The sequence below is a fragment of the Delphinapterus leucas genome, chromosome 6 (genome assembly GCF_059928025.1).
Source record: "Delphinapterus leucas isolate spDelLeu-1000000601 "Yukka" chromosome 6, BTC_Dleu_Yukka2, whole genome shotgun sequence".
In the NCBI taxonomy this organism is placed as follows: domain Eukaryota; kingdom Metazoa; phylum Chordata; class Mammalia; order Artiodactyla; family Monodontidae; genus Delphinapterus; species Delphinapterus leucas.
In genome coordinates, this window is record NC_143134.1 from 89816184 (window position 1) to 89842013 (window position 25830).

The 25830-nt window shown below is 47.7% G+C and overlaps 1 protein-coding gene and 1 pseudogene across 6 annotated transcripts in view; both read left to right on the forward strand.

Annotated features, from left to right (window-relative positions):
• Window positions 1–25830, forward strand: part of GRHPR (glyoxylate and hydroxypyruvate reductase) — an 82824-nt gene that overhangs the window by 31699 nt on the left and 25295 nt on the right. For 4 of the 6 annotated variants that reach the window (XM_089913419.1, XM_089913416.1, XM_089913418.1 and 1 more), the window contains exons 3-5: window positions 9875–10103; window positions 25042–25172; window positions 25573–25645. In XM_089913419.1, coding sequence (XP_089769545.1) covers window positions 9875–10103; window positions 25042–25172; window positions 25573–25645 — 433 coding nt within the window. Of the gene's footprint in view, window positions 1–9874; window positions 10104–23190; window positions 23324–25041; window positions 25173–25572; window positions 25646–25830 lie in introns of those variants that run through there. The other 2 variants (XM_022600071.3, XM_022600072.3) reach the window with 2 other exon arrangements.
• Window positions 10114–23088, forward strand: LOC149748998 (large ribosomal subunit protein uL23 pseudogene; annotated as a pseudogene).

A 25830-nucleotide genomic window follows, 5' to 3' on the forward strand; every position in this document is an offset into this window, starting at 1 on the left:
ACTACACGCATATTAGAATGGCCAAAATCTGGAACACTGACAACATCAAATGCTGCTGGTGACGTGGAGTAACAGGACTCTCATACGTTGCTGGTGGGAATGCAAATGGTACAGATACTTTGGAAGTTTCATCAGTTTGGCAGTTTCTTAGAAAAGTAAACATACTCTTACAGTAAGATCTAGCAGTCGTATGCCTTGGTATTTACCCAAAGGAGTTGAAAACTTAGTCCACACAAAAACCTGCACACAGATATGTATAGCAGCTTTATTCATAATTGCCAAAACTTGAAAGCAACCAAGATGTCCTTCAAGTAGGCGAATGTCTGAACTGTGGTATCAAGCCATGAAAAGACATGAAGGAATCTTTTTAAAAATTTACTTTATTGAAGTATAGTTGATTTACAATGTTGTGTTAATTTCTGCTGTACAGCATAGTGACTCAGTTATACATATATATACATTCTTTTTCATATTCTTTTCCACTATGGTTTATCACAGGATATTGAATATAGTTCCCCGTGATATACAGTAGGACCTTGTTGTTTATCCATTCTATATATAATAGTTTGCATCTACTAATCCCAGACTCCCACTCCATCCCTCCCCCACCCACCTCCCCACTGGCAACCACAAATTTGTTCTCTATGTCTGTGAGTCTGTTTTGTAGATAAGTTCATTTGTGTCATATTTTAGATTCCATACATAAATGATATCATATGGTATTTGTCTTTCTCTTTCTGACTGACGTACTTAGTATGATAATCTCTAGGTCCATCCATAGTGTTGCAAATGGCACTATTTCATTCTTTTTTATGCTGAGTAGTATTCCATTGTGTGTGTATGTATATATATATATATATATATATATATACATACACACACATATATATACACCACATCTTTATCCATTCATCTGTCAGTGGACATTTAGATTGTTTCCATGTCTTGGCTATTGTAAATAGTTCTGCAATGGACACTGGGGTACCTGTATCTTTTCAAATTATAGTTTTCTCCAGATGTATGCCCAGGAGTGGGATTGCAGGATCATATGGCAACTCTATTTTTAGTTTTTTAAGGAACCTCCTTACTGTTCTTCATAGTGGCTGTATCAATTTACATTCCCACCAACAGTGTAGAAGGGTTCCTTTTTCTCCACACCCTCTCCAGCATTTGTTATTTGTAGACTTTTTAATGATGGCCATGCTGACCAGTGTGAGGTGGTACCTCACTGTAGTTTTGATTTGCATTTCTCTGATAATTAGCGATGCTGAGCATCTTTCATGTGCCTGTTGACCATGTGTATGTCTTCTTTAGAGAAATGCCTATTTAGGTCTTCTGCCCATTTTTCGATTGGGTTGTTTATTTTTTTGTTAATGAGTTGTATGAGCTGTTTGTATATTTTGAAAACTTGTCAGTTGCATCATTTGCAAATATTTTCTCCCAGTTTGTAGGTTGTCTTTTCATTTTCTTTATGGTTTCCTTTGCTGGTCAAAAGCTTGTAAGTTTGATTAGGTCCCATTTGTTTATTTTTGCTTTTATTTCTATTGCCTTGAGAGGCTGACCTAAGAAAACATTGGTACAATTTGTGTCAGAAGATGTTTTGCCTGTGTTCTCTACTAAGAGTTTTATGGTGTCAAGGACCTGAAAGAATCTTAAATACATATTAGTAGGGGAAAGAAGCCAATCTGAAAAGGCTATATACTGTATGATTCCAACTATAAGACATTCTAGAAAAGGAAAAACTATGGAGACAGTAAAAAGATCAGTGGTTGACAAGGGTTGGTGGGAGTGATAGAAAGATAAATAGGTGGGGCACTTAGGATTTTTAAGATGTATGTTATTATAATGATGGATAAATGTCATCGTACATTTGTCCAAACCCATACAATGTATAACACCAAGATAAACCCTAAGGTTAACTATGGACTTTGGGTGATAACAATATGTTAATGTAGGTTCATCCTTGGTTAAAAATGTACCATACTAGTGGGGATGTTGATAATGGGGGAGGCTATGCATGTGTGATGGCAGGGGATATGTGAGAAATCTGTGTACCTTCCTCTCAATTTTGTTGTAAATCTAAAACTGCTCTAAAAAAAATAACTTTAAAAAGTTAATTTGAAAAAGAAAAAGAAAGTAAAGCTTGTTCAAGCACTACTCTTGCAAAAGGATACAGGCCATTCTCAGGATGAATCTTGTCAAGGTTTCACATAACAATTAATTCCTATGCTATTTAACCTTTTCCAGAGCTTAAAAAAGTTTAAAATTTTCCAATTAATTTTATACACTTAGAATAACTCCAATACCAAGACTTAATTTTTTTTTAAAAAAGCATCAGATAAAGTACGTTTACCTAAAATCAGAAGCCAACATCATACTCAATGATAAAACACTCAACTCTAGTCTAGAGGGATTCACATTTGAGTCAGAATTAAGACAAGGATGTCAGTTAGGTATCAGCAATGCTAGCGGCTCTAACAAACAAAACCCCAAATCTCAATAGCTTAACACAATAACAGTTTATTCCTTATTCACCCAAATAACAATGAGGACCCCTGGTCAACAAGCACCTCTCATTAGGCTTTTCATGGACCTAAACTCCTCTGCCTCTGGTCCTGCCATCACCTAGAACTGCTGCTAGATCCTCTGACAGCAGACAGAGAGAGGAGAGGGTGGTATGGGAGTTTCACAGGCCAAGCAGGAAAGCCACTTATGTCATTTCCACCCACCATCCAAAGGCTAGAACCCAGTCACAGGGCCACACAGGACTGCAGGGGTGCTGGGAAGAGCGTTCTAGCTTTGTGCCCGGAGGAAAAGGAGACAGGTGATAATGCAGCATTCCTTAAAGAGTGCTTCACCATTATCTTACTTTCTGCACACTTTGATGTGGGGCATGCAGGCAATGACGGCCACCTGAGCACCAGTGATTATAAACACATCCCAGTTTCAGAGATTTAAAATGTGAAAACTTAGACTCGATGAAATACTGCTTATGAATACCAGACGAAATAAGAAATGCTGTATTTGTAAAAGCCCATGGACGAACGAGCAAGGCTTTTCCAGGCATGATCCCAAGGCAAAAAGCATAAAAGATAGACTGAACCACATAAAAATAAAAAATCCCTCACATCAAAAAAAGGAAATTAGGGACTTCCCTGGCAGTCCAGTGGTTAAGACTCCACACTTCCACTGCAGGGGGCAAGGGTTCGATATCCCTGGTCGGGGAACTAAGATCCCACATGCTGTGTGGCAAAAAAAAAAAAAAAATTAAAAGCAGAAGGACCCATGGGAGGGGGATGTGGAAATATTTGTAACGTGTGGTAGATCAAGAATTAGTAGGCTTACTATTTTTAAAAGCCCTTATACACCAACGGTGAAAAAGATGAAGATTCCAAGATAAAAATGGACAAAGAACTGTAACAGGAAATGAATCAAAAAAGAACTAAAAATGGTTAAATATGTTAACTATGTAAAACTCTTTGGTAGTCAAAGAAATGCAGATTAAAACCACAATAGGATATATATTTTTTAATCATAAAACTGGCAGAGGTCTGAAAATTGACAATGGTGCTGCAAGGACTGGGAATTAGAGACTCTTTCACTTCTGGAAGAGGGTGAAATGGGCTCACTGTTCAGCGCTGTGGGTAAGATCTTAAAAACATGCATGCCTGTTGACCCAGGCATCCCACTTCTGGAATTCTTTAAATTTCAGTTTTATTTTTATCAAAGTTAAACATGCACATAATTTTCAAAGTTGAAAAATTTACATGGTTTCTTATGAAAATCAGCAATTCCCTGAAGCCCCTTCCCCTCAACCCCCAACCCTATCACCACCCTACCCCTCTTTCTCAGTCCCAGAGATACAGGTTTCAATCTTTCTGATATTTACCTTGTTTTCTTTAAATAACATGCTTATATTGCTACTTCTTGAATTTTCAGGTTTGGGCATCATCTAATAATTTCTCATCATGAAGAGAGGATTTAGCTCTCTTACCAACCCTCTCCCCCAAACACAATCCCTATAAAACACATGCACATACTCCACCCACACACACCCACGCATATCCCCTGGTCATCAGCCTCCCAGTATTGTTACTTGTCATTCTGATTGGATCAATATTCATTATTTGCCTTATTCTGGCTGTAAATCTATTGTCAAATGAGCTGTGCAGAACACTATCATTTTCTTTTCCTGCACAACATGTTGTTTTCCCTGGAGTAAATAACTGACTTGTTTTAATCATCGGCTTAATTTGCTCATTTTTATCATCAATTGAACCACAAACTCTCTTTCAGAATTTTGAACTTGTTACTCCACTGTGTTCTGGCTTCCACTGATGCTGTTTTTAAAATCCAACACCATTCTCAGCCATAATTCTCTCTATATACCTACTTTTTCTCTGCAAACATGTAGGATCTTTTCTCTGTCCACGCACCCCATACTAACCCCAGTCCTGAGATGCTTGGTGAGCCTGGTTTGAGACCTCTTTATGGTTCTGCAGTATAAATCAGGCTTCTTTTTCATCTTTGGGATATGGCTTTCTTGGGCCTGTTAAGTCCATCTACTTTCCAACTACCAAAATGCTGTTGCTGATGACTCCTCTATTTTCCTCCTCCTTGTGGGTTTTTTCTTTTTTAAACAGTTTGCTATAGTTTGGAGAGAAAGCAGCATTGCACCAAAGTTAGGTGTAGAGTCCTGCTTCCCTGTGGAGGGTCTTGATTAGACTCTTCCTCCCCCCACTGGGTCCTGGGCCTCCACATCTGTGCCCCTCATCCCAGAGTCTTCTCAAAACAGCTGTTGCTCAGCTCAGTTCAGCTGGCAGACAAATGCCCTCAGGGCAAATTAATGACCTTAGTGTCAAATCTAAGAAGTTTAAAAAAACACAATAAACCCCAAAACAATATAAGTAAAGAGACAAAAAACAAAATGGAAACCAACAAAATAGAAAATAAAAATGCAATGAAGACCAATAAAACTAAGAGTTGATTCTTTGAAAAGACAGAATAGAAAAATCTCTGGGAAGATGGATCAGGGGAAAAAAAAGAAAATATACAAATAAATGACATTATACATGAAAAGAGTAACATAACTATAGTTAAAACAGGTTTAAAAGATAATATGATAAAAACACAACCATCTGGAGGTTTTATCTTCATGTGGCTGTATTTGCAAATAAAAGATTACTGAGAAAAAACATAATAATGGAATGCTGTCGACAACATTATGCCAACAAATTTGAAGTCTTTTATATATTTTTATATATATTTCTATTATAGAAATACATAAATTCCTACCAAAACTGAAAAAAAAAAGATATTCTGAATAGACCTAAAACAAAGAATTTGAAGCAATAATTGAAAACATTCCCACAAAGAAAATTCAAGGCCCAGATGGCTTTAGGTGAATTATACCAATATTTCAAGAATAGATAAGCCAATCTTATATGAATTCTTCCAGGGAATAGAAAAATAAGGAATATTCCCAAATTCATTCTTTAAGGACAGTATAATTTTTTTTTTTTCTTTTTTTTTTTTGCGGTACGCGGGCCTCTCACTGCTGTGGCCTCTCCCGTTGCAGAGCACAGGCTCCGGACGCGCAGGCTCAGCGGCCATGGCTCATGGGCCCAACCGCTCCGCGGCATGCGGGATCCTCCCAGACCGGGGCACGAACCCATGTCCCCTGCATTGGCAAGCGGACACTTAACCACTGCGCCACCAGGGAAGCCCGAGGACAGTATAATCTTAATGTAAAAATTAAACAGGGCTTCCCTGGTGGCGCAGTGGTTAAGAATCCGTCTGCCAGTGCAGGGCACACGGGTTCAAGCCCTGGTCCGGGAGGATCACACATGCCATGGAGCAACTAAGCCCATGCGCCACAACTACTGAGCCTGCGCTCTAGAGCCCTCGAGCCACAACTACTGAGCCCACCTGCGCGCCTAGAGCCTGTGCTCCGCAACAAGAGAAGCTACTGCAATGAGAAGCCCGCACACCACAACGAAGAGTAGCTCCTGCTCGCCGCAGCTAGAGAAAGCCCGTGTGCAGCAACGGAGACCCCAAGGCAGCCAAAAATAAATAAATTAATTAACTAAATTAAAAATGTAAACAAGTATAGCATAGGAAAGGAAAATTGCAGGCCCATTTCACTCATACATTTAGATGTAATAATCCTAAGTAACATATTATTAAAATAATTCAACTGTATATAAAAAAGGTAATGTACCGGGCTTCCCTAGTGGCGCAGTGGTTGAGAATCTGCCTGCCAATGCAGGGGACACGGGTTCGAGCCCCGGTCCGGGAAGGTCCCACATGCCGTGGAGCAACTAGGCCCGTGAGCTACAACTACTGAGCCTGCGCGTCTGGAGCCCGTGCTCCGCAACAAGCGAGGCCGCAATAGTGACAGGCCCGCACACCGCCATGAAGAGTGGCCCCCACTTGCCACAACTAGAGAAAGCCCTCGCACAGAAACGAAGACCCAACACAGCAAAAATAAATAAATTAATTAATAAACTTCTACCCCCAACATCTTCTTGAAAAAAAAAAAAAGATAATGTACCATAACCAAGTTGAGTTTATTCCAAGAATACAAAGATGGCTTAATATTAGAAAATCTATAGAGCTAATTTATCACATTAATAGATTAAAGAAGAAAAACGTATGATCATCTAAGCAGACACAGAAAAGGTATTTGATAAAAGTATATAATGATTGATGATAACCTTCTAAGCAGATTGGAAATAAAGGGGAATTTCCTTAAACTGATAAAGGATATCTATAAAAACTTCTAAAGGAAATATTACTTGTGCGAACAATAGTAACATTTCCTTTAAAATCAGGAAAAGATAAGGATGCCCACTATAACATTTTTTGTTCAGCATTGTACTTTTGAACTTATTTTTCTTAAATAAATTAATACATTTAGTGGTAGAAGTTTTTAAATAAATTAATAAAGAAAATAAATCAATGGCATACATTTGAAAAGAAAGAGATAAACTGTCATTGTTTGCAGATGATACGATTGTCTATTTAGAAAACCCAAAGGAATCTACAGACCAGTTATTAGTTAGCAAGATTACTGGGTGTAAAACCAATAGGCAAAAGTCAATGAAATTCCTAGTCATTAAAGAAAAAACACAGGTGATGAATAAACTTATGAAAATATGCTCAACCTTTGTAGTTATCTGGGAAATTCAGTTTTAAACAAAGATATAGTATTTTATACTTGTCAGATTAGCAGGTATTTAAAAAAATCTGACACCACCAAGTGTTAGAGAAGAGGTAGAGGAACTAGTTCCTCTACTAGACCCTTCATACGCTGCTTGTGGGAATCATTGGTACAACCACCTTAGTTAGAGCCATTTGTACCATCTATCTCAGTTAAGTCGAAGATGCCCTAGACCCAGCAAACCTATACCCCCAAAACCTCTTCTGAGTGTACTCAAAGAGACTTTTACAAGAATGCTTATGGTAATATTGTTTATAATGACCAAAAAAAAAAAGAAATCTTAAATGTTCATTGACAAGACAACGAATAAAGATGGTACATTCATAAAAAAGAAAAAGATAATATGGAGTAAATGAGCAAGATATAGAAGGATATGATCCTACTTAAAATTGCAACATTCCACCCCCGCCTCTCTGGCTTGTTTTCCCCCTTTGCACCTCTCACATTCTAACATACAGTTTATCTCTAATTCATAAATTTTGCTTATCGTTTGGTTCACCCCATGGGAATGTACACACCACAAGAGTAGTGATCTTGTCTGTTTTGTTCACTGATATTCCCAGGGTGCCTCATATACAGTAGGCACTCAATAAATATTTGCCAAGTGAATTTGTTGAATGAATAGAAGACAATATGAAGCCACATATTGAAAGTTTAAAAGCATGCAAAACAATACTACTTAATATTTATAGATAAACGTCCCTTTATGTTTTGGGTTACCTTTGTGACAGAGGTAGAGGGTGGGATCAGGAAGGCGCACCCAGGAAGCTTCAAGTGTCCCCGTAAGGTTTTATTTCCTAAGGTGGCAATGGAGAGGGGAGCGCTGATTATATTATTACCAACAGTGTCTGCATGATGGAAAAATTTCACATTAACACTTGTTTTTAATAATCGGAACAGCAGCACCTGCAGCACGTACTAGAGTTTCTAAGGGTTTTCCCACATGACCTCATGGGTCAGCTGTGCACAAGGGGCTTCCTATAAGCCCAGCTCAGAGCAAGGTGGGACCCGGGCCTGGGGTTCTTCCAAATTGCCCAAGAGGGGAAATCCCAGCCTGAGAAGGAAGAAGAGGAAGCCCCAGGGGCCACCCCTCCTGGATGAGATGGGAGGGTATGTGAGAATTGGGCTTTGTCTTACACTGTCCTCACTCAGGAGCTGGGGGCTTGCTGCTGGGCCCGCAGTCAGGGACACGCTCCTCTGAGGCAGCACTAGGTTCTGTGTTAGGAGCTGTCCCAGTTCAGAATCTGAGTCCCTGTGGTCTCTCCTCCCCTGGATAATAGGAGTATAAATAATGACCCTGTTTTGTCTACCTGAGAGGGCTGTTGTGAGGACCAGACAACAAGGAAAGAAAGTTGTCCTGACAGTAGGGACCAGAGTCTCAATGCAGTTCTGCATTTTCTCCTTTGATATGAAACCTTTGAACATAAACATTATCTATGCTGTTACATAGTCTTCAAAATGATCATTTTTATTGGCTGAAGAACCATCAAGGGCTCAAGCATAATTTACTAAATCATTCCACTCTTGTTGTAGATTGAGTGTGTTTACCATTTTCCTCAACTGTATACAACATTGCAGTTAACATCTTCATGTGCTTACATTTTGCTTTGCTTTTTTGAAATTATTTCACTAGGATAAATTCCTCAGTAAATAACTGGTCAAAGTATATAAATGGTTCTTATGGTTCTTGATGGGTTTTGTCAAAGTGCCATTTCCAAATGGTTGGCCCCGGTTGACATACAGGTGTGTGTAGGACCACTGCACCTTATTCCAGGAAGGGTCTAGTCCTGCCGGGGCATAATTCAAAATTCTCCGAATTTGAGACTAATCTTGACAAAAGACGAGAGGAGACACTTAACATTAGTTTACCAGTTAAAAAAATGCCCTACGTGGCAATATTGTAAATCCAGTTGACAGCTCGCTTAACTGGACAGCTTTGAAGTTATTTGTTTCTTGACATACATTTTAAAAGGTGGGAGAATTCAGAGAAAATGAGACTTTATTAATATTTAACATTCATAAGATATTTACCTTGCATATTTAAAATGTTCACAAAATGCAGCCACGCTGTGCTAGTTTTGTCATACCATCTCCACAATGGGGCACTACTATTTTATTTTATTTTATTTTTCCTAAAGAAATAGGTCTTCTTCTAACAACCAAGTTTGCAGCTGTAGACCTGTGAGACACCATTTGTAAGGCAGGGAAGGAGAAGATAATGCAACATAGGCGCTTCTCTTGGAACCAGCTAATAACTATATGCACTGATTGTTAAGAATTTACTTTCTGCCGGGCACTGTGCCGGGCACTTTCCTGTGTTACCTCATTTAATCTTTGATCCTATTAGATAGGTACAATTTTCCCACTTTACAAATGAGGAAACTGAGGTCTGGGTCCTCGGGATATAGGCATTGCAGACACAGCAGGTGGAATCAGAGAAAAAGACAGGACTGATGTCAAGAGTCATTGGTCCCGGCTCTGTCCCTAATTTTTGGCTCATCAGTCAACTCTTCTGGGCCTTGTCTTTGCCCCAGGGAGAGGCTGAGGATGAGGGATGGGCACTGGGTGGGGTTATGCAACTTCTTTACATCCCCACACCCACCGTGGGGCCCTCTGGAAGAGAGAGTTACTACCTTTTCTTTCCCTGCACAGAGCACCAGGAGGGCTTGGCTGAGCAAGGATGGGCCACACGGACCAGCCCAGCAGTGGCATGCTGTGTTTACAGCATCTTCATCGCTCACTCAGGAGACCCAGAACTCAGGTCTGTCCTTCCCTTCTTTCCCCAGACCCTTTTTGAGCACCATGCTGAAGGCAGTGGGGCTGGCCTTGAGGCCACGGAGCACGGCTGCACTCCACCTTGTGACACAGCTGTGGGACTTGGGTAAGTCACTTCTGTGGCCTCTGACCGCAGTTTCCTCATCTGTAAAATGGGGATAATAATAACTACCTCAGAGGGTTATTCTGAGGCTTGAGTGAGGAGAAGGTGTGACTTAGGCCCCACGAGAGGCCCTGTAAAGCGTGAGCTGAAGTGGCCCTCCAGGTGTTCTCTGGATATGAGTCAGGTGCCTGCCAGGGACCTCAGCCTGACACCAACACCCAAAACAGACCACAAGGGAGAAAGTGTCAGGCCAGGGGTGGGCAGGACAAACTTTCCCTGAGGGTTGGAAAGGGTTCTGGGAGGGCTCCCTGGAAGAGGTGATGTGTGCACCAAAGGAAAATCAGTCCTACTGAGTGATCAGAGCTGCCACCTGCAGCCAGAACTTCATTTAGAACCAGGACAGAAGACTTCCTGCAGGAGGTAAGGTCAGGCTGACTCCACGCACCCAGAGAGGATGCCCCCAGAACATCTCAGAGATCTCTGCCCACCCCCTCTGTCACATGACAGATGCATTTCATTCATTCATTTGATTAATGTTTATTGAGCATCGGCTATGTGCCAGGCACTTGTCTCAGTACTGGAGATGTGTCAGCGAACAAAACAAATCCCTTGCGCCTTCTCACGAAGATGGTGCCGAAGGCGAAGAAGGAAGCCCCTGCCCCTCCCAAAGTGGAAGCCGAAGCCAAATCCAAGGCTTTGAAGGCCAAGAAAGCAGCGTTGAAAGGCGTCTGTCCACAGCCACACACAAAGAAGACCCGGACGTCACCCACCTTCCAACGGCCCAAAACACTGCGGCTCAGGAGGCAGCCCAGATAGCCTCGGAAGGACGTCCCCTGGGAGAAAAGAGCTTGACCACTATGCCATCAGAGCACATTCCCCCTCACCACCGAGTCAGCCATGAAGAAAATAGAAGACAACAGCACACTGGTGTTCATTGTGGACGTCAAGGCCAACAAGCACCAGATTAAACAGGCTGTGAAGAAGCTCTGTGACACTGACATAACTAAGGTCAACACCCTGACCAGGCCCGGTGGAGAGAAGAAGGCATATGTTCGACTGGTTCCTGACTATGATGCTTTGGATGTTGCCAACAAAATTGAGATCGTCAAAACTGAGTCCAGCTGGCTAATTCTAAACGTAAAATTTTTCACTGTTGAAACAAAAACAAATCCCTTGCTCTCAGAGCTGACATTCTGGTGGAGAATAGAGGGAAACAAGACAATAAGTCAGAAAATAAGGATATTTCAGGTGATGAGTGGTAAGAGGGTAAATACAGCAGAGTGAGGAGAATAGAGAATGAACGGGGCATGAGTACAATCAGGGAAGCTGTGAAGGGCAAACTTTTGAGTGAGACCTGTAGGAAACGAGGGTGCAGACTTTGCAGATATCGGATCTCGGGAAGGACGTTCCAGGCAGGGGGAATACCTAGTGCAGGGGTGCTGGTAGGCAGAGTGTGCAACATCAAGGGATTCCAGGGAGGCAGTGAGGTCGGAGGGCATTGTGTGGCCGTAATGAGCCTGGCAGGACTCCTGCATCACCCCAGGGAGCGGGGAGCCCTGGGAGAGCTTCTCAGAGGAGCAATGGGCTTGGCTGTGGCTGCCTGGGAGCAGAGACTGGAGCACGGCAAGGCAGAGAAAGGGAGATGGCCAGGGGGCCATTGCAGAGGTGACTGTGGCTTAGCAGGGTGGAGGCAGCAGAGGGAGAGAGGAGGTCGGATTCTGGCTGTGCTCAAAGGTAGAGCCAAGAGGAGCTTCTGATGAGCTAGACTCTGAGTCCCCAAAGCCCTCCTGGGGCTGCAGGACTGCAAGGCTCCCTGTGGCCTCACCAAACACCCCTTGGAAGCCTCCTCATTACGCAGGTGATTGGGGAAATTAGACCTTAAATGCTTCGTTTTTGTTTTGTTTTTTTCCAGAAATAAAACCAAATGTAATCACTGTAAGAAAAGCTCCACCCCAAGGGCGCTGCTCCCTCCGGTGGAGGCAGGGGTTAGACGAGGTTTGCAGGACTGTGTTGGCTCCCAGTTTAGATGCTTTCCATAAATTAATTACAGAGGCAAAGCGGAGAGCGAGGCCCTGGGGCGGGTCCGGGGCTGCCCTTCCCTCTTCCCGGATAGCTGCGCTGAAGCCAGTGCCGCCCTGGCCTGTGGGCTCTGGGAAGCTGCTGAGACTCCTGATTTCTGCCCCAAGTTTGCTGATCTCAGTCCCTGCGGGCTAAGCCTCGTCATCACAGGAGAGGACTTGGGAGAGCACCGGGGCTCTGGTCTTTCTCCTGAGCGCAGTGGGGAGCCAGGGAAGGTGGCAGGCAGGGAAGGGACAGGACCAGATTTGCTTTTTAGAGGGGACCTTCTGGCAACTCCAGGAGACTGGATTGGAGGAGAGGAGGCTAGAGGCCAGGAGGTCAGGTGGGGCCTCTCTGGAGGGATGGAGAGAAGGGAAGTGGGGTCAAGTAAAGGGACAGGAGTTCCCACTAACACAGATCCATCTCCCTGGGCTGCCAACTAGTGGCTCTACACTTTGGGCCCAAGCCTGATGCCCATCTCGCCTGGGGCCCCCGAGCTCTTGTTGGCAGAGCCTCTTGGGGCCCAGGTCAGGCCAGTGACTCATTTCTGAACGGTTTTGTCTGAATAAGACTGTTCTACCTCTCACCTGAGCTCTTTGACCCTCCTCGTCACAGTTCAGGGTTTTGGCCACAAACAGCGGCAAATGAGAGAGGGGTTTCCGGAGGTGGTTTCTGGGACCTTTGCTGAAATAGTTGAGTGCACTTCACCTGCAACCTGCCGGGAGCTGAGCCATCCCTCCGAGCTCCATGCTCCTCCTTGGCCTGTCCTAAATATGGCCACCTTGGCCTTCCGGCCGCGTGCCTGAGCTCCTCCCTTGGGTCCTGCTCAGACCCTTCTCCTCGGCAGAAACTGCACATCCTGCTCTGCATCACAGCGCAAGGCCACTCCTCTGGGAAGCTGTACTCAGATCCCCTTGTACTCAGCACCTTGGGTGGTGCTGACTGATGGGGGCAGGGAATATGGAAGCCCAGCTCCCTTGCCCGGGGTTTTGACAACGCTGAGATGTAACTTACACTCCAGAGCCCCTCTCAGGATCAGACTGAAGCTACCCTCTGCAGGACCAGGCCAGAGATGGCGCCATTTATCTTCTCCCCTCCCCCCTCCCCACCCCCATCCCTCCTGTGCCCCACTCCTTTCCTGGCTCATTCTGGGAGCACTTCCTGGATAAATCACTTGCACATGAATCCTCAGGTAAGAGCCTGCTTCTGGGGAACCCCTTGTTCAGCTCTGCCATACCCACAGTCCAGTCTGCATATGGCATTGTGCTGCCCCCAACCTCACAGCCGCCCTGGGCCTCCGAGGCTCCATCTATATAAAAGCGGTGCTGGGCTCTGGCCCTGTGTGAGCACTGCTGCTGTTCTTGTCCTGGATCCCTGCTCCCTACCCCGACCCCTTTGCTACAGCTGAACTCAGTCATCAGGAAAAGAGGACTCATTTGAGAATGAGCAGCTGTTCTCAGCTCACAGAACCAAGTTCTCCGGCTGTTACAGTTCATTACTAAACCCCAGCCATGGCCTGAGGATTACAGAAAGGGTTCTGGTAAAAATCCCCAGCAGAAATAACACGCTCCTGCCGCAGGGAGCCCTGCAGATCGGACTGTGGTAACCTTCTGCTCGTCTCTGCCCAAGCACATTCAGGTGTTTGCATGTCAGTGGGGTCGCAGCATCTGGGCAATGGTGCCTGCTTTCGGATCCACGTGTAGGACTTGCCACAGCTGCTGGGGCAGCTTCGAGGCCAAATTGGCCCATGGGGGGAACCTGAGTCTAGACAGTCTAGCAAGAGGCTTGGACAGGTCACTGCTCTGCTTGGAGCCTGCAGACCCCTCTGCTCTGGTGAGTCCAGCCTCCAGAAAGCCTGTGGGGCAGGTCCTGCTAAGCCTCCCTCCCTTCCCCCCAGCCTGCAGTTCCACACACTCACCCCATCCCTGGGACACACCTCACTGGGAACTGAAACTTGAACACATTATCCAAGGGCCTGGGCTGTCCAAGGGGGCCCAGCTGGGCCCTCTGCTACCCTCTGCGTCCGGGGCTCAGGCCCTCTGTTTGGCAGCATCAGCTTCCAGCCATCAGATGCAAACCCAGGCATAGGCCAAGATGAAGGCTGCACTAAGCCTAGCTTGTTGTGCATCATCAAGGGTGTTCTTTTCCCTCTCTGGACCTCAGTTTCCATATCTATATAAAGGGCAAGTAAGAGATCTCTGAGGTCCCTTTACAAATCATTATAGCCATTGTACTCTGTGGCTCAGAGAGGTGAAGGGAGCCCAGACTAGAACCCAGCCATCCTGCCCCTCAGGCCAGGGCTCTAGGACCATGACGGTGAGCAGAGGGAGGCTCCCAGGTCACGAAGCTGTCAGGCCCTGAGACAGTGTGGAGGAAGACACTCAGGCCTCTGGGTGTCTTGGACCCCAGCTCCTAGTTTCCTGCATATGCCCCACCAACATGCACCCCCTTCAAGCACAAACCAGGGGCAAGTACTCCCATCAGGGAGGAAAGAATCAGGTGAGCTCATTTCAAATCCCGTTTTGCCCTTTGTCAGCTGTGTGACCTTGGACAAGTCACTTCACCAACCTGTGCCTCAGTTTCCTTATATGTAAAATGGGGGTCCTAAAATCTGCCTCACTGGCCTTTGCAGGGGTTAAATGACCTTGTGCGTGTGAAGTACCTGGCACGGATCAAACACTTAAGTGGAAGTTCCTTTTCCTTGGGGCCTCTTCCCCTCCTCCTATGTCATTATCTGGCCTCACCTTCCACTGCCCATCTCAGCTGCTTGTACTTCTCTTCCCTTTGGCACACGCCCACGCTTTCCAGCACCCAGGCCTCTGCTCATGCTGCTCCTACCAGGAATGCCATTCCTCCGTCTCATTCCCACCATTCCCAATCTTATTGCTTTCATTGTTCAGCTCAAATGCCACCTCCTCCAGGAAGACTCTCCTCCAAGGAGCTCTGTGCCAGCAGACAAGAACACAGATAACAGGGACATCCGAAGGGGCAATTCTCTGCCCACAGCGGCCTCCTCTACCTCCTGCCTGGGTCAGTCATACATATAGAGCATTTTTCTCCCCCGCCCTGCAGTACACAAAAGTGCCCACTAGGTGGTGATAGAACGACAAAGTCCCAGCGGGGATGAGCAATAAGAGAGGCCAACCAGGCACCGCCTGCGTCATTCATTCATTTCTTCAACAAATATTTTCTGAACACCTGCCATGTGCAAGATGTAGGACGACAGTGGCAAACAAAGCAACAAAGTCCCTGCTCTCAAGAAGCTTATGTTCTAGTGGCAGAAGGTGAGAGAGAAGAAACACAAAAAATAAGGAAATAAAGCAAGAAAAACCAGGACAGAGGTGAAGGCTGTACAGAAAACACCGGGCCCTGCTTGTGTCCAGACCTCTGAGTTAGCATTTCGTCAGTGAACAGCAGGATCTGTAATCAAAGCATCACTTAGGATCTCAGAGTGGCTGAGCTGGAACATTCCCTGCCCCCTTGTTCACAGTGCGCTCTGTGGACAAACAGCATCAGCATCACTTGGGAGCTTACAGGAAATGCAGATTCTCAGGTCTGCCCCAAGTCTCCTGAATCAGAATCTGCCTTTTAACAAGATCCCCAAGTAATTTGTATGCACGTTAAAGTGAGAAGCTCTGCTCCAGCCAGGCGCCTGGGGGTGACCCATAGCCGTTGGCCCAATCTGACCACCTATTTTTTTGCGTGATGCCCATGCAAGACTGGCTCTTGCTCAAAAAAAGAAATCTAGGAATTTTATGACACATGAAAATTACATGTTCTTCAAATTTCAATGTCCATACATAAAGTTGTACCGAAACAGACATGCCCGTTCACTTATGTATTGTCTGTGGCTGCTTTCGGGCTATAATGGCAGAGCTGAGTAGTGCAACAGCGACTATATGGCCCATGAAGACTGAAATATTTACTGTCGGGCCCTTTGCAGAAAAAGTTTGCTGATCCCTGCTCTAGTTCAACCTCATTGAATGAGGAATCAGGGCCCAGAGAGGGGCAGTATCTTGTCAAGGCTCATAGGAGCCCTGCTTTTATTTCCATGTCCTACTCAAAGTCCTGTTTGCACAGCCTCTGGTTTGGGCAGTTGAATCGCCTTTGCCTTTTCTGGGTTTGGAGTGATAGCCTCATTGGAAAAGGTTTGTAACTGATTTATCACGTAATCAAGACATTGCAATGAAATTTCCATTTCAGATGAAGCTAGTTTGGAGCCCAGAATGAGATGTGGGTACCCACAGAAACTGGGTTCCTTTTACTAGAGGGTGCATGACTGATATTAGCCTTTTCCTGAGAAGGGAGGGGACCCTAGGCTCCTGAAGAAAGGAGAGGGCTTCAGAGGGGTCAGTGTAGGGAGCGGGAAGGAGTCTTTCCTGCTCCTAACCCACCTGCAGAGTGAGGGGTCCTGACCTGTCGGGTGCTCTGAGGCTTTGGGCCAGGCCGGCAGTTGAGACCAATCTCAAGTCACCAAGTATCAATACTTCCCTGCTGTGTCTCCAGTAGGAGTTTAAGGGGCTTGGTGCTGGTGGGGGTGTGGGTACCAGTAGGGGGCAGCAGAGAAGACAGTGGTCAAGGCCTGGACTCTGGCTGGGGATGCAGCTCAGAGCAGCTCTCCCCTGCTCAGCCCCATCCACGATTCCCACCGTCCTCATGCTTGAGGGCCAAGCTTAGCCTGCCCCAGCCCCTTCCTGCACGCGCCAGCTGCCCAGAACAGCTTGCAGCTCCCCTTTTGGGCCCATGCTTCCCACCTCAGGACCTTTGCTCCTGCTATAGCCAGCCAGTGACTGTGGTGCCCTCCCTTTGTCTCCCGACTGCCTCCCCAAATCCTCCCCACGATTCAGGGCCCTGCTCCTAAGAGAAGCTTTCTTTGGCTTCTACGAAGTTAGTTACTCTGCTTCCTTGCAGCACCTTGAAACTTGAACTTTTCTCAAGATCAGGAACTCCATTTCTCTATCTTTTCTCACCTGCTGAATGGGGAACAGAGGAGATAAGAGCACAACCCACAGTCCTTCATACTTAGATTTAAATATCAGCTCAGCCACTTATTAGCTGTGAGAACCTGGGCAAGTTTCTTAACAATTCTGAGCCTGTTTCCTCATCTGCAAAATGGGAATCATGACGGCACCCACCAGAGAGGGTTGCTGTGAAAACTAAATGAGACAATACATGTAAAGGGTAGCCACGGACACACAGGTGGCGCTCAGTAAATGTTAGCTCTCATAGCTTGTTGGAATAATGTTATTACTAATCATTTGTTGAATGAACAGCCGGGTGGCACATAATTCTGAGAGACTGACCAGCATTTGTGGACACTGCACAGTGCCCAGTATGGGTAGGCACTCTTCTATATGCTGCCTCTTGCAGCCCTTCACTACGGCCCACGAGGCAGCCATACTCTCCCTGCCTCCCAGCCTGCAGCTGTCCCCGGGCTGTTTGATCTTCGGGTGTCTCTGGGATGCATGCCGAGCTGAGTCACTCTATGCCTGAGTGGCTGTGGGGAGGGCTAGGTTACAAGGTCAGCCCCGGGGTGCTACGGTGGGACCCCAGCCCAGAGGAGCAAGGCTGGGCTTTAACCAGGGCTGAGGGGAACAGTGGAGAAGAGAGGGCGGCAGGCCCCCAGGTCAGCTGGCCAGGGCTCAGGAAGACTGTGGGGTTGGCCCAACCCTTAAGGTTCCAGACTCCAGAAGTCTCAGAGATCGGGCAGAAGCCAGATGACCAGAACAGAGGCCCAAGGGCCAAGCAGGCCTAATCCAAGATCCCTGAGCTCTCCGAACCCCCTGATCAAGGACGGGAGGGGTCCAGGGCCTGGAGCAGGGCAGGGGCTGCAGGGGCAAGTGCCACGCTGTGGGGAGCGAAGCCAGAGGGGACAGGGAGACAGGCAGTGCCCAGCATGGACATGGCTGGGCCATTTTCTCCCCCAAAGAGTGAGGGTGCAAGTCAATACCATTCTGTCCACATTTCCTGAGCACCCCCAAGGCCCCGGCCCTGGGCTCAGCGCATACCAACCACCATGACAGGGAATAATTGTCCCCGTTCTATGGTTTGGAAACCAAGGATCAAACAGAAGTGCTTTGCCTGATGCCACCAGTTTGTGGCCAAGGCAGATCTTCTGAGCCAGCCTTGTTCTCACAGAGCCTTGGAAATGACATAAGCCACAAGTACCTAACTTTATGCTTCTAAAGAGGCCCTCAGGTGTGTCCTCACCTACCCTCTTGTACGAGGCCACATAACAAATGACCACGAACCTAGCGGCTTCCAACAGCACCCCTTTACTATCTCACAGATGACCAGTCATATGCGACTTGACAGAACAGGAGATCAGGTTTAGAAATAGACCCTAAAAGACCCACATTTAGTATACGACAGTGAGAAAAAGGTGGATTGTTTCATAAAAGGTGTTGAACAACTTGCTATCTTTAAAAATATATGGATCAAAATTTCAGTAAAAAATTAAACCATAAAGGTACCAGGCCTAGAAAGAATGATATTTTAAAAATGAAACCCAATGCGAGAAAGGCTTTTTACATGAAAAAGCGATGTTAAAACATTCTCCCTCCCCCCGAACTCTTCCATACTCTTTCCATCAAGAGGTGGGGTCTCTGTCCTCTCCTGGAATCTGGGCTTAGTGACTGTGGAACCAATAGACTATGGCAGAAGTGATGCACACCATTTCCAGGCTGAGGCCTTAAGAGCCTGAGAGCTTCCCGTTCTGTCTCTTGGAATGGCCCAGGCTCCAGGCTGTGAGGCAGTCCAGGCCACAGGCAGGGGGCCTGTGTAGGTGTCCAGGCCAGCAGCCCAGCAGAGGGCCCAGCTGACGGCCAGCCTTGACAACCAGACACTTGAGTGAGGATGCCTTCAGCTGCCTGGAACCCAACCACCATCCGACTACGCGGCATGAAGGAGCCTGAATGAGACCCTCTTGCCGAGCCCAGCCAACTTCCAGAACCATCAGAGAGAATAGTGGAAGGATTGCTGTTGCTTTAAGCCACTACGTTTTGGGATAATTTATTATGCAGCAATAGATGCACTATGATACACTCTGTATGACAAAACCTAGAAGCCATAAGAATAAAAAATGTCTGCATTAAAAATAATTAACAAAACCATAAGACAAGGGCTTCCCTGGTGACGCAGTGGTTAAGAATCCGCCTGCCAATGCAGGGGACACGGGTTCGATCCCTGGTCCGGGAAGATCCCACATGCCACAGAGCAACTAAGCCCGTGCACCACAACTACTGAGCCTGCGCTCTGGAGCCCGCGAGCCACAACTACTGCAGCCCACGTGCCACAACTACTGCAGCCCGCGTGCCAGAGCCCGTGCTCCGCAACAAGAGAAGCCACCGCAATGAGAAGCCCACACACCGCAATGAAGAGTAGCCCCCGCTTGCCGCAACTAGAGAAAGCCCGCGTGCAGCAACGAAGACCCAACGCAGCCTAAATAAATAAATAAATTTATTAAAAAAAAAACCATATGACAGCAAACTCAGGGAAAGACCATATTTGCAACTCATATTACAAAGGGCTAATTTCCTTATTGTATGAATAGTACCTACAAATCATTAAGACAAAGATGCCCAGCTCATCTGAATAGGCAAAGGATATCCATAGGTTATAGAAGGAAATGGTTCTGAAACGTATGAAAAGTGCTCAACTTGGCTCAAAAGAGAACTGTAAATTAAAATTACAATAAGATATCATTAAAAACAAAAATACACAGGAGAAATAGATGCTTTCATACATTACTGATAGGAGTGTAAATTGAACAACTTCTCTGAAAAGCATTTTATCAGTATCTATCAAAATTTTACAGTGCACATATTTTTTGACCCAACAATTCTGCTTCTAGGAATTTATCTTACAGATGTATTTACCCACGCACAAAATGACATTTGTGAAAGGCTCTTTGTTGTGGCATTGTAATAGTAAAGATGGGAAACATCCTAAATGTCCATTCGTAGGGGACTGTTCATCATTTGTGGTTCACTCCTACAGTGAAATACTCTGCATCCATAAAAAGAATGAGGCACCTCTGTGTGTAAGGATGTGCAGTGATCTCCAGGATACACTGTTGAGTGAAAAAAAATGGGGTGACGCAGAGTGTATATGCTACCATTTATGTGAAAACTATATGCATATTATTATATATATTAAACATCTCTGGAAAGATGTGACTGCTTCTGGGGAGAGGATCTGAGTGGTGGGGGGCAGGGTAGGAGTGGTGATTTTCACCTTATACCCTTGTGTACCTTTGGGAATTTGTATCTTGTGCATTTATTATCTATTCCAAAACTAAAAAAAAATACTTATTTAAAAATTGTACTTGAATAACTGGTTAACCATTTGGAAAAACATTAAGGAGAACCCCCCACCTCAAACTGTATATACAAAATGTTCCAAATAGATTCAAGATTTAAATGCAAAAGAGAATTTATAACAGTCCTACAGAAACTTCCTTTCTTACTGTCATTTTGAATTTTTGCATGTTCCAAATTTCCATCCCCCTGCTGGAGCTGTGGCCCTGACCCTCAGTCAGTCACCCGGGGTCTCCCAGGCTGCCATTGCCTGGAACTTACTAAGAGCTCCATAAATCTCAGCTGCTTATTAATTTGTTTTACCAGTGAAGCCCAGGTCAGGCCTCTGATCCCTCTCCAGTTTGGATCCTTCCTCTCCCAACCACTTCACCTGATCCTCCTCAAGGGCTCTCAGCTGGCTCCATCCTCTGGCTCCATGGCCACCATCTAGTAGCACTATTGAGCACCATCTGGGTGCTTTGCCTTGGGGGAGGGGGCCCATTGATGTGTCACACCCCCTCCTGCCCCTGGTGGACAGGCTTGCCCAGTGTCCTTGCCTGTCCTTGTGTGGGGGAGGAGCTGGGCCCAGGTGTCACCACTGATTAACAGGATGGAGCCACTGGGCTGTGCTGTCCCCAGAAGCCCTGGCTTGGGGACAGAAAAACACCTTGTTGTGTCAACAGTTGAGGTATTTCAGAAATCGTCCCCAAGGTGTCCTAGCAGTGCAGATAGCGGTCTGTGGGTAAGACATTTATTAATGTGTTACTTACAGGGAGAGATGGCAGGACAGAGCACTGGCCAGGGACCCAGGTGGCCCAAAGAGCCAGCTCTGGCCCCTCCAGCGACTTGCTGTGTGACCCCAGGCTGGAGATGTCACGTCTCTGTGCCTGTCTCTCTTTCCTAGCTGGGCCTTGATGGGGCAGAATGGATTCAGATAAAATTCTCAGAGAAGGGACCACCAGGTAGGGCTTTTGCCTTCTAGGTGCTCCCAAGCCTGGGAGCAAGTACCTGAACAGGCTCTGGCAGAGATGAAGCCGGCAGAGCTCAGGGACAGGTCTGGGCCCCTCCCACTTGTACTGAGTCTTGCTTCAGCATCTGTGTCTCTGACCAGCTGCTATCCCTGGGGTATGTGTCTCCTTGGATGTGTTACTATTTGTCAAGCACCTACGATGTGTGTTACCTTGTATGGTTAGTCCATTCAAGATGGCTGTTCTGTTGCTCTCTGTATATCCCCTGCTCTACTAGTCCCTGCTTCACTCGCATGACTATCCAATCCTCTTAGTTACAGGGCTTAATTAGTCCCTGGTAACCGATGAGCCCACCTGACATCAATTCCCCCTATAAATGGTAGCCTCCCTCTCCCTCGGGCAGTAAAGACTGCTGCCATATCCTGCCCGCCATCTGCATGGTGGGGTGTTGCTCCAGGACCCTTTGTGTACGATCCCTGTCCAATAAGCCACTGATGTCTTCGCCACTGTCTCCAGGCTCTTTCTTGGGTCTCGAGGCTGGACAACTACAAGGCTTGCAGGCCTGCAGGGTGCAGCCCAACATACCTGCTGTTGTAAGCACTATATATAGTCATCCTCTCAACAAGCTGTGAGGGAGGTATCACTATTGTCCCCATTTTACAGATGAGGAAACTGAGGCATGCAGAAGTTTAACAACTTGTCCTTAGTGGGTGGCAGAGCTGTGATTTAAACCCAGGCAGTCTGGCTCCTGAGCCTTAACTCCTCAACTCTTTCCTTCATGGCCTTGGTGCTTGGTAAATACCTAACATGGCCCAGGGCCCATGCAAATGTTGCTTGCTTAATAATCACAACAACCCTTAAAGGTAAGTTCTAATAACCCCATCTTGTAGCTGAAGAAACTGAGGCTTAGGAAGAGGATGTGAACCGACCAAGATCACACAGCTTGTTAAGTGGCAGAGCTGGGATTCAGACCCAGTCCACCTGACTGCAAACCCGGGGTCTGACCATGACCCCATGACCCCACATGTCTCCAGCATCTTGGCCCTGGCCCTATGCATGACCTGCCTCCAGCTGGTCAGCAAGTGTTCAGCAAACTGGGTGGCCCACAACCAATCAAACTCCCTCTCACAGCTGTGGGCTTCCTATGGGGAACTGCACCAAGTATTAAAGAGGTCATTCTGGGATTCAGACTGCCCTCATCCAGGCTCCTCTGTATGCACAATAGGCCAGGCTCAGAGCTCAGTCTGTGTGACCAAAGACCCCCTGCCTGGAACAGTGTGACCATGAAGAGACAGACCTAGAGAAGATGGTCAATGCACTCAGGCCCTGGGAATGGGGATGGTCCTTGACTGCAGCCCCCTCCCCCAGCGCAGTAGGCACCTTTATAGGCATCCACACACATTCACACAGCACTCTCTCCTGGATGCCCTTTTACCCAACGCAACCCCCAAGTCACGCCTGCCGGTCCTGATGCTCTGGGGCAGTGGGTACTCAGAGGTAGCAGGCCAAGGATACGAGCCTGGCACCAACCCCAGAACCAGTCTGTTTCATTAAGGCTTGATCTCACACACACACACACACACACAGGCACAAGGCGTACACGCGGAGCCCCAGTTACCCCCACACAGACACACCGTCAGTGCCACTCGCTCACTGCACAGCTGCAACCCCACACGCCCCCACTCTGCCCCCGCCCCCGGCGCCAGCCCGCAGCCCCGCCCCTCCTGCTCCGGGCCCGGCCCTCCCGAGGACCCGCCCCCTTCCCAGACTGCTTCCGCCCGCGGGGTCCGGCTCAGTATCCGCCGGCTGGAAGGTGAATGAGGCCTGTGCGACTTATGAAGGTGTTTGTGACGCGCAGGATCCCCACCGAGGGCAGCGCCGCGCTCGCCCGGGCCGCAGAGTAAGAGCCCCGCGCCCCTGCAGCGCTCCGCGCGCCGAGTCCCCGACCTCCGGGCGCGAGTTCTGCGGGTGGCGTCGCGGGAAGGGGCTGCAGAGCCCCAGGCGCCGCTCCGGGACCTCGGGCACCCAGTACGCTGGCTGACTCAGCGTCTCCGGGCGGGTCAGGGTAGGCCTCCCGAGGCCCAGTTAGTTATTTTTGGTGGGGCGGACGGCGCGGTCCGTGGCGTCAGATCCGGGATCCTGCGCTTGGGCCTTGGCCGAACTTTCCAACCTGTGCCTGGCCAGGACTGTTTTGGAGTTTGGGGAAGCTTAGAGAAAGTTCTCTGGGGCCCAGCTTTCTCCAGGCCCGTGGCAGTGACGCTGGGACCCGCAGCTCCCCTGGCCCTTGCAGTGTGGGTGGGGGAAAGGGCTGGAGCCCTCCCCAGCCATGGCCCTGGGGAGAGGGAAGACGGCCCATGACACAAGGGACAGGCTGTTAATCTTTTACCCTCTGTGGTCACTTGGCCAGGTCAGGGACCTTAGCAGTCACTGGATTACCTGGTCCCTTTGGACAGTTGGCAGGGGGCCTCTGGTAGCATTTCTTAAATTGAACCCTGCAGGTGAGCCTTGCCAGGTGCTTCATATACGTAAACTCTTAATCCTTCAGTACTGTGAAGTCGGTACAGTAATTCCCACTTTACAGAGAAAACTGGGTCAGGTTAAGTACCTTCCTCAATGACTGTGTGTGGCACAGCTGGGATGTGAACTTTGCTCTGTCAGCTGCAGTCTGAGCCCTGCATTATGCAGGTTTGCACTGCCCATATCAGGCAGGGAGAAGGTGGAACCCAGCCTCAGAGACCAGTGCAAGGGGAAAATGAGATTTGTTCATTTCATTCAATGCAATGAAACCTTTGCTGAGGAATTGCCATGTACCAGGCATTGAGAGGGGAAGAGGGGAGGGCAAAAACAACAAGGGCACTAATGGCGGCAGCTCACACTGCTATAGCGCTGTGCCACCATCAAAGGAGGGTGAAAGAAAGCCTGTGCCTGGGGCTTAGGCGTGGAGGTGCCGCAGCGGGGAATTCTGGGAAGTGCCAGCAGCTCTGTGTCTTGCGCATGTAGATGCTCTGTACGTGTTGGCTGCACAGAATTAAATGTCAAGGGCTGGGAGGTTGGGCAGCACCACGGGGAAACATGCCCCGTGCCCACCAGCCACCATGGAAGTGCCCCCTGAAACTCCTCCATGTTGAACTGCTTTGATCTTGTCCAAGTACAAAGTCAAGAACAAGAGTTTTTCATTTCGTGGACTCATAGGAGAGGATGTGCAACTGGACAGGGAAATCAAGCCCCATCTGATTTCCCCCCACTGGCCTTCCCAACAATAGGCAGCCCAGGCCCGGGAGCTCACTACCTGTGAGGCCTCCTGTAGGGGTAAGAAAGCGCTTCCTTGTGTTGAGCTAAGAGCCGTCCCCGTGACTTTCTCCTTTCACTTTAGGACCCTTTCTGTCCTTGTCAGAGAGCTGTGGTCTGTGACAGCCCTTCACCCTCAGGACAGTTCTGAGGCCACCCACGCCTGACCTTGACTCGCCTCAGCCAGCCCCAGGCAGCTTGAGGCCAGAGCAAGCAGAAGACAATGTTTCCCACTCTGAGAGGGGTCTGCAGGGGGCTGGAGGGGCTTTGGGGGCCCGGGGACACCTGCGGGGCTCCCGCACTTCTGAGCGGTCTTTCCTTTGCCTTCAGCTGTGAGGTGGAGCAGTGGGATTCCGATGAGCCCATCCCCAGCAAGGACCTGGAACGGGGCGTGGCTGGGGCCCATGGCCTGCTCTGCCTCCTCTCTGACCGCATAGACAAGAAGCTCCTGGACGCCGCAGGTGTGTGCACTGGGCAGGCCCGGGGAGGGTCCCAACAGTGTCTTGGCCCTGGTGGACGTATCAGCCTGCTGCTGCTGGTTCCCGAGCGGGTCTTCAGTGACCTCTCTGAGCTCTGAGGGCATTCACTGCAGACCTGGGCCAGAGGGAGCAGTTGTGTGCAGTTCCATATGGCACACACTTTGCCCCTCTCTCCTGGTGGTGAGTCCCCAGAGGGAGGCCTTAGGAGGGCAAAGACCATGGTGTGGAGGAGAGCCAGGGCCCGGGGCCCTCGTCCAGCTCTGCTCAGCCTTGCTTTATGACCTTGAGCAGGGCCCTGCCTTTTCTGGACCTGTCTATAGTATGTAGGAGGGCCTTGAATCCCATGAGGAAAGATACAAACAATGCTTTTTCTGCCCAACAGGAGCCAATCTCAAAGTCATCAGCACAATGTCCGTGGGTGTCGACCACTTGGCTTTGGATGAAATCAAGAAGCGGTAAATGCAGCTTGGGCTCTGGAAGCAGGGCCTGGAGTGAGGGGTGACTACCAGAGAGGGAAAAAGAGGAGCTGAGTATTTTTTTCTTCATATTCTTTGACCATTCAGTGAAAACGTAAGGTAGCTGATGATAAGATCTGCTCATGTGTGCACACATCAGTGAAGGTAAGGCCGAGCAGGCAGAA